Here is a 9414-nt window from a genome sequence, read left to right as displayed (position 1 = left end):
TATTTTAGCACTGCCTGTATGGCCCTGCCGCAGTGTCCACGTTTCCTCTGTAAACACTAAAAATATGGACAGATACAGACATCATACACAGCAGAAACTGTGATGTATACAAATATATACATATAATTAACTTTGCATCATACAGTGTGTGCATATAGCATACACACACACGTTGACAACTAAAACATGGAGCGCCAGCAGTTTCCCCAGCGCCATTCCCGGATGAATGCGATCCTGCAGTGCAGCAAAACAGTGCAAACGCGGAGCTGGATTATACTGCGCAAACCCGGAGCCAGTCTCCCTTCGGCCGTGTGATGGCTGACGTCACAGGTAGCCATTAGAGCTGTCCTTTGACAGAGTAAGGCTGGGAACAGAGCACCGAGCGATCCTGGCACAGTAATCCCAGCTGCGGAGGGGAGAGGGACTGCGGGATGGTGGAGGCTCTGCTCGCTGTTACAACCTAGCGGTTTGGTTTCCCCCAACAAAGGCCTCCTTCACACCGCACTGGGATATAAAAAAGCGCTTAAAGGACACAGTTGTGTGCGCGGCAGTAAGCCATTGCAGGTACAGTTTTTCAGCGCCCGTATTGCGACCCAATTCAGCGAGATAAAACCGACAGCGGCCCGGCGGGGCTCGGGGTAAATATTAACCAGAAACACCGCACAGCAGCCCCAGCGGAGAAACACACAGACAAACGGACCGGCGATAAGAGGATGCCTGAGGGGATGTTTCAGACAACGGAGCAATAGTACGTGGGGGTTACATTCGTGACTGTGTGGACATTTGGCCTGGAAATGGGAGCTTTAACGAGTCGGCAAAATGCAGGAGTGGAAGAAGTCGACATCCCTTCTAATTCTGTCTACAGATACCCACCGAAATCGGGTAAGTCCTGGACGATGAGCTCAAAGCCGAGGGAGCTCAGGGATACTTTGTAACAGCGCTTGCTTTCACAATGAAGGCTTTAGCTAGTATTTGAATTCTAGTCGTTTAAATCAAATCATCACCCCCTTTTATATGTGTGTTGGGGGGGAGGGGCTCGGGGTCGGATTTATGGACTAGTCACGGTCAGTGAGAAAATTATACATTTGCCGCTTGAACAGGTCAGTTTCCTTTTAACGTTGTAATTGTACTTTTAAAGCGTATGTATTATAAGGATCCTAACACTTATCTCCCCGTGTTACCGCTTACTGAAATACTGCATCAGAGCATCACCTTATCGACACAGATTGATCTCCTGTTTATTACAATCATTACGGTATGGCCTCGATACAGTGCTGAGTCTCGTCAGCCCGGTAAAAATAAGAGGAATTGTGCGGTTGTGTAACAATTTTATTCTTAGTGTTATTAAACATCATCATAATTAAGATAAAGGGAAGAAAAATGCAGTTTAAACCTAATGTCTTGCTTTTGCATTAGCCCATTAGTGCCCGACCAATCCAGTGCTGAGAGAAATGTAACCTCTAGACTCGCAACAATGTAACGCCGTGGATTGTATTTTCGGAACAACTTCGCTCTTGCTGGCTCGCTGCACGTCATTCCTTATGTCAAAGGCAGAAAACGGCATCCTTCTTGAGCAAGCACAGATGCCATTCACGATTCACCGGCATAGAGTTTAATTATGCCATTCATTATAAGGTGAAAGAAAAGATAGGTCAGTCATTCTGAACTAAGCACTGTTTAGTACGGTTACTACATGGTACCACACAGTTCTTGAATGAAAGTCTAGTCCAGATTTAACTTGACATACATATATTATCCGTTCCTTCTGGGTGGTAGGATTGATGCGACGAGCACAAAAATCCAAATCCTTACAAAGACATTCCCATATGCTTCCTGTAGCCCAGTTTTTAAATCCGGATTCAACATGCATTCTTTCTGTTGTAATTTGCCTATTCAGTGGTGCTTTTAGAAGCACCTGGTACCTACAACCGTCTATATTTCCGTGGTAAAATGAACTGACTCAACGTATACCCTACCTTGTTTGTTCAGGGTTAATGATGCACGTTTTAAAACCAGACCTAACCCGATTGTCGATTTAAGTTGTTTTTGAAATCCGCAATGTTTTCAGAGCAGATGACAAGTTGCATTCGTTCCGAACAGCACTGTCACTCTTCATTGGACTAAATGTCATTTTCCGGCACGAAGGTGGGTCGTGACTAATGCCATTTAGAAGCACTTATGTTCTTGTGAGACTTCCAGATTAATTCACTAGAGGAAGATTGTTATGCAGTACATTTCAGATGCATTTCAAAGAGCCAATATAGATTCAATACTTAATATAGTTCATATATTCTCTCTAACCTAAGTCCAAATTGGGTGCATATCACATTTCTGCAGAGATTTAGTAGATATCGGGAACAGAAGGCTTTTTAAAATGTATTTTGTATTCTTATCTATTGCCATGCTATTTATATTCCATAGCTTTTGGGCACCCAGTCTCTGAGAAAACTCTGCTTTCCTTGAAGACTAAATCAGTCACACGACTTGAGCATGTTAGCCCATACAATTTCTTCGTGTACTTATTTCAGCTTTTATTGCAGAGGAGATCCTTATGTTCTGTGGCTGAATTAATATATACATAAACCTGAACCATCCACCTTGTAAAATGTATAGGTGTGTAGGCTTTGACTTTATCAAAGACTTTTCCCTTAGATATATGTTAAACCCTGTCTGAGCATTTGTTTTCTCGTATTTTCAAGTGTGGTTTCATCTCTGATATTCTCCAGTACAATAAATATGAATCCTCCATTTTCAGTGCCTCTCATGTTTGTATAGTTGCTCTATAAATACTTTCAACTCTTAAGTGCAGAACATGCTTGTGTGCTTCTACTTGAGTGGTAAGCAGCAAGACACAACCTGAGCATAAGTGAAACTACTTGATTTATACAAAAGCATTCCAACCACATTTCCAGACAAAACTGGGAGGCTTACAGGCACAGCTAAGATGAACGTTGGAAGAACAAGCAGGCTGAAAAGCTATAGGTGTCTCTTGTAAACTGACAGTGACCTATACTGCAGTAACAGGTAGAAATGCTTCATAATGTGACCCAGGGTTATAAAGCTCAAGTGTATTTGTGATTCACTGTATGTAACGGGTCATTTATTGAATAAACATCACCCCTGGTTTATTCTTAGTTCTTCAACAAAACACAATACATGTGGAATCTTGTGATTTGCTGTCATGATCCAAAGTTTTATAACCTATGTATGTGCTAGAAATATTAATTGATTTCGTTTTTAATGGATTTAATAGTCTATTTTGAAAACAAGATAGCTGAATTTATATGAACATTGTTCCCTGTCTACTTTGTTTTGGCTGAATTTGATAAAGTTTTTTCTTTAACCGCATAGGAATAGGAATTCCTATAAAAATAGCTTGGTTGTTAGTGAATCCAGGGAATGGGGTTACCCTTTTATATATGCATACATACATTGAGATTTAAACAAATATGTGCTGAGTAGAATAACTAGCAGTTGGCTAAATTTATACAGCCCCCCCACTTCATATCCAATGTACTGATTTAGAATTCAAACTTCTGTGGGAACTTCAGATAAGATAGCACTCTCTATCTAGCCTGTCTGAAACCATTGAGCAAGAAATCTGATACTTTCCACACTTGGATGCAAGCAGAGTGTATGACAGCCACACAGAAGATATCTGGGTATTTCATTCAGCCTCAGCAATAGGAATGTCATGAATGAACAACCCCCAGAAACAGAGTGGGAGGAAAGGGCGACTTTTCCGCTGTAGAGAGAAGAACTGTGACCAAAAGGCCTCGCAAGATTGCAGATACTGACTTGCTCAGGATTGCTTGGGCGTTTTTATTTTTTATTTTTATTTTTTTTGATCTCTAATCCATTAACGAATGACTGAGACTGATGGGCCAGATGGCAGTCATTGAAAAGCTGTCTCATTTCATGTGCTTCTCAAGGAAGCTTCGTTAACTTGTGAAGTCTCATAGGTAGGGAAGGCCCTCCTTTAGTGAACCAGACTGGCCTTGTGCTAAAAACCTCAGGGAAGGGAAAGCTAGTGGTGAAGCATTGTTTTGCTTTGCTGCCATAAGGAAGTGGAATTTGTTTATGCCAACAGTGTTTGTTCATGACTAATGCCTTGGTACCACTATGGATGTATACATACCCATGAAATAATGTTGACAGTCTATTATCATGTTTCGTTCTCATCAGTGAAATAGGTATTTTGATCATCCTTTTGTTTGCCCCCTTAGAAAACAGATTTCCCTTCATTGAACAATTTACTTGCATTACTGATTTTAATTATTTAGAAATTGGTGATTTACTAAACAAACTGCATGGTGACTGTACCAGGGCCAGGGAAAGTGACGACTGTTTGCTATAGAAGATCTTGGTGCCCTGCAGACCGTGCATTATTCATTTTACAGCAATTTATTCCGGAAAGGTGTGTAAAAATGGGATTTAATTTAATAAGCCCTTGCGTTAATTTTTCTTTCCCTGTTCTAAGCAGATGCTCCAAGGTATCCCACAGTGAAGTCAGGGACATGGGTTTGTAAGGGTCAGTCCTGGCAGTCACTTGCTATTGGAAAAGACTAGAAAACCTGCCTGTGATACTAGTAATAATATTACAATGACTTAATTTCAGCTGTCTTTAATATCAATCGTTGGGTGACGGGGGTGTGTGTGCTGCCCTGCAATGGACTCATGACCTACCCCGGGTGTACCCTGCCTTGCACTCTGTGTCCAATGAGTTAGGCTACAGCTCACCTCGCTCCTGTACCAGATGAAGTGCTTATTGAAAAATAATGGGTGGGTGATGATGTCAGTTGAAATGTAGCAAGTTCCTATTGAAAGGCATGACCTGTGAAAGGGCTGGATGAATTTGAGTTGGGGGGGGAAGCTATTGACTGTGGGTGGGAGCCACTAAGGTTGATTCCTCTGCCTCTGAACTGAACTCTCATGAACTACCTAAGCCTGCGGTGGTACTGTAGCCCCCATTAGTGTGATTACAGACTGAGCCGACCTGCACAGTGACAGACCTCCTCCAGCGCTGCAGCACTGAGTTATTCGGGTCAAGGGAAGACAACAGCTTGGGGCAGACAGGCATTTATTATGTATGTCGGCGTTACCTGTGTAGAGAATACTGAATGTTTTGGAAATGGATGATCAAGCCCATATGGAAAACTTGCACATTTATAATGTATTGTTTAGCTTCTGTTGTATTCTAAACATATTACAAAAAGGCTGTATGAAAACGTATACATACGAGTTTTCTGTACAGGAGATCTAAGGCCCAGTTGCATAAAACCCCATTAGCAGTGAATAGCTTTCAATATAATATAAAATGCCTCTGAATTCTGAAATGATTGAATCTGATAACATCATAAGAGTACCTCATGATGCATGTCCTTTGAGCCCTCTAGCTCTGAGGCAACAACGGTTTAGATTACAATATCTTTGTTCAGATTTCCTTCAACTTCAATAATAATAATGTAATTGTTGTGGCTGAAGTAATTTCGGAACTTCTGTGCACTACTTATTTCTAGTTCTTTATAGCATAAATGATTATTCATACATTTATTTAAAGCTGTTCTCTAGAACTTCAATAACTCTATAGCCTATATCATATTGAGCCACCCTCCTTAACCTGTACTAATAGTTGCATTACTTATAGATAAAGTGTAAGGCACATTAATTTTTATAACAGGAAAGATAAGACATCGGGCATAAAGTCATTCTTAAAGCTGGATTTATATAACCCACTAACTTAATTTATATTTTCAAAGGTAGAGAAGGAGAGACCATTTTAAGATTGGAGCTTTGATTGGCCTATCAAGTCAAACACCCAGCCTATATATATATATATATATATATATATATATATATATATATAAATCCTCTTGTGTTGTCATTGGGGTAGGGCCTCTTTAGTTTTCTTATTTATCTTCCTATTTTCACCTTGGCAGTGAGGCATTAACTCCAGTCAAGCCACTTCAAGTTTTTATATTGCCCCTGTCTTAAACAAAGGGATTGCCATTTCCAAACTACTTTTTAAAAGTATTTGTCTTGTTTTGATCAGTGGAACACATGGGAATCTCCAGATACATTTTTATTTACCAGTTCTAACAACATTCGCAAAATAAAAAGGAAATCAATCGGAAATCCCAAAAACTTTTTTAAAGGTCTACTAAGTAATATTTTATGAACAAACAATACTGTATTTGCGCTAGCCACTCAAAACAGATTTCCTTATGAATAATTCCTGTATGTGTCATTTGATTGCTTGATCATAATCTGAAGCTCAACTGTTAATGATTAAGAATTATAAAGATCCCAAAGTCTGAAGTCGTCTCATTTGGTTACTTCTGGTTGTCCACGTGAGGAGGTGGTGTGACATCACTCTCTTGTGGTAGTTTCCACCCCTCCCCCTGAAACTCCTGTCTGTCTGTCTGTCTGTCTCTGTGTGCACAGTAGAATTGGGTTTAAAATGTGATGGTGCCTTCTGAAATGGGACTGCTCAAAGCACCTGCTTCAGATATCAGCCACATTCTCATTCTTAGTCATGAGAATCTGAGCTCTTGAATGGGACGCAGCAGTCCAGCTGCAGATCAGGCCATGCAACCCTTTGTTCTTTAAATACTAATAAGAATTTAAAGGGGTTAGTGATAATTAATACCACTCCCTCTGTCTTTAAGGTGTGTGTTGACTACCATAAATATTTGGACAGTGGCACAATTGTCATCATTTTGGCTCTGTATGCCACCACAATGGATTTGAAATGAAAAAAATCAAGATCTGCTAGAAGTGTAGACTTTCATCATTAATTTGAGGGTTACATCCAAATTGGGTGAGTGGTGTAGGAATTACACCCATTTTTATATGTGTTCCCCCCAATTTTAGGGGCTCAAAAGTAATTGGACAAACTAACATAATCATTAATTAATTAAATTGTAAGTTTCAATACTTGGTTGCAAATCCTTTGCAGTCAATGACTGCCTGAAGTCTGGAGCCCATAGACATCACCAGATGCTGGGTTTCTTCCCTGGTGATGCTCTGCCAGGCCTGTACTGCAGCTGTCTTTAGTTCCTGCTTGTTCTTGGGGTGTTTTGCCTTCAGTTTTGCATTAGAAATCAAAACAAACCAATCAGAGAGATAGCAAAAACATTAGGTGTGGTCAAATCAACTGTTTGGTACATTCTGAAAAAGAAAGAATACACTGGTGAGCTCAGGAACACCAAAAGGCCCGGAAGACCACGGAAAACAACTGTGTTGGATGACAGAATAATTATTTCCCTGGTGAAGAAAACCCCCTTCACAACAGTTGGCCAGATCAAGAACACCCTCCAGTAGGTAGGCGTATCTGTATCAAAGTCAACAATCAAGAGAAGACCACCAGAGTAAATACAGAGGGGTTACCACAAGATGTAAACCATTGGTAAGCCCTAAAAACAGGAAGACCAGATTAGAGTTTGCCAAAAAACATCTAAAGAACCCTGTATATTTCTAGAACAACATCCTATGGACAGATGAGATAAAGATCAACTTTGTACCAGAATGATGGGAAGAGAAGAGTATGGAAGAGTCTCCACTCCCCTTCCTCCAGAGCCGCTCCTTCTCATCCCTGGCCCCTGAGTGGTGGAACGACCTTCCCACTGAAGTCAAAACCGCAGAGTCCTTGACCTCCGTCCAGCACATACTCAAAACACATCTTTTCAGACAGTACTTGTAATTTAGTCCTTTAATCTCCTGTAAGATAGCACTTTACAACGTTTTATAATATTTCTTGCCTTGTGTAACTAGTACTTGTATTATTTTGATTTCCTCTATGCTCCCGCTCCCTTTGCCTTTGACTGTGACCTAACATCTTGTCTGCACTCTGCTTTTACAATCCAGGATGTAAGACCTCATATTGTAGGTTGGGTAAATCCAACCTGAAACCCTCAACAGGTTTTGCAGGCTGGATTTCAGCTGCCCTTGCTAACCCGACTACTGTCTCTTTCACAGGCAGCTACTTTGCCAGCCACTTCATCATGGGAGGAGAGAAGTTTGATTCTACTCACCCAGAGGGCTATCTGTTTGGAGAGAACACAGACCTTAACTTCCTGGGCAACAGACCTGTGGCGGTATGTTCTGACCCGTGAAAATGCAGCACACCATTAAACAATATCAATTGTCATCAAATACATTTTTTAGATGACTGTTATTTCTTGCATATGCTGTTGACTGTTTATATATATTATGGTAATTGTTCATACACTGAAAAAAAATAATTAAGAATTACTTAAAATATTTACGTTTGAATAAAACTAGAAAAGCTAGTAAAATTAATAATGATTCTAAATAAGTAATGTTTAATTAATTTATTTTGGTTTGCACAGCTAAATTAGTTAGTTTTGATACCCAGAATCCACTACGTTCATGAACGTTGAATCCATGAAGATTTGTTGAAAAGTAAATGACAAACTCTTGCAGCTGTTCTTCAGTTGCTGCCTAATTAATGCTTACTTAATTATTTAACTAAAACAAACTAATAAAAGTCAAACTTTTAAGAAATGAACACTTTAATGTGTTGTAGAAGTTGAGTAAAAATGTATAATTTAAATTCAGTTATTATAGACGTAATTATAATGTGGCGGTCATAGAAAGCCAGAGCTGCCCAGGGTCATTAATATGCAGGTGCTCCTGCAGGGGATGCTGGGAGATAGACTTAAGGACTTAAAATTGGTCAGTCCAGTTTATTGACCGTTATAAGTTTATTCCTTTGTATCACTGTTGTGTGGTTTACCTGTCTGTCTCCCATTGTGTTATATCTACGCTTGTGTTTGTGTTCCACTGTGACTGTAAGTGTTTGTGCTGAGAATAGCCCCTCTGTTTTATACTGAGTTTGGCAGTTCTATGTGCTGCCTGTTCTAAAAGGTAGTGTAAGTGCATGTGAGAAATAAAAAAATCACACATTCAGTCTATCTTGGTGTATGTGTGTGCCTCCTAACTATAACCTAGAAGGGTTATGGTCAAGCAAACCAATGAAAATAGTAATTAAGTTTGTATATGTTGGAAAAAAAAAATCTAGTTGAAAATACTTAATAAAAATTCGTCAAGTTGTCACACGTATATTTTTTAAGTATTTGAAGCTTGCAGTTATTTTAAGTTGTCAGTACTGAATTTTGTATACATTTTTTAAATTGAAGGTACTTAAATTAATTAAGGTATACAAACTATACAAATAGGGTGAAGCGTAAATGCAGGGGGGTATAAAAAACAAATTACCACTTAAACTAAATTGTCACATCAGAGAATGCTTCACATCATTAGAAATCAGAGAGTCTCAGCTTTCATGGGATACCAAACACTTGGCAAACAACAGTGAAGAGGACACATGAGATTAAAAAGACACACATGGATTTGGTGTTTGTCAGTTTAAGGGGCTAAATTTTGTTAAAC

General features: G+C 39.5%; 1 protein-coding gene across 5 annotated transcripts in view; it reads left to right on the top strand.

Moving 5' to 3' along the window:
• The first annotated feature begins 337 nt into the window (after positions 1-337).
• Positions 338-9414, top strand: part of rnf157 (ring finger protein 157) — a 45613-nt gene continuing 36536 nt past the window's right edge. For all 5 annotated transcript variants that reach the window (XM_066704794.1, XM_066704796.1, XM_066704793.1 and 2 more), the window contains exons 1-2: positions 338-882; positions 7978-8096. In XM_066704794.1, the coding sequence (XP_066560891.1) occupies positions 795-882; positions 7978-8096 (207 nt within the window). In that variant the 5' untranslated portion in view covers positions 338-794. The remainder of the gene's footprint in view (positions 883-7977; positions 8097-9414) is intronic.

The sequence above is a fragment of the Amia ocellicauda genome, chromosome 5 (genome assembly GCF_036373705.1).
Source record: "Amia ocellicauda isolate fAmiCal2 chromosome 5, fAmiCal2.hap1, whole genome shotgun sequence".
Lineage (NCBI taxonomy): Eukaryota > Metazoa > Chordata > Actinopteri > Amiiformes > Amiidae > Amia > Amia ocellicauda.
Note: the sequence above shows the minus strand (reverse complement) of the source record. Positions and strands in the feature narration are given on the sequence as shown.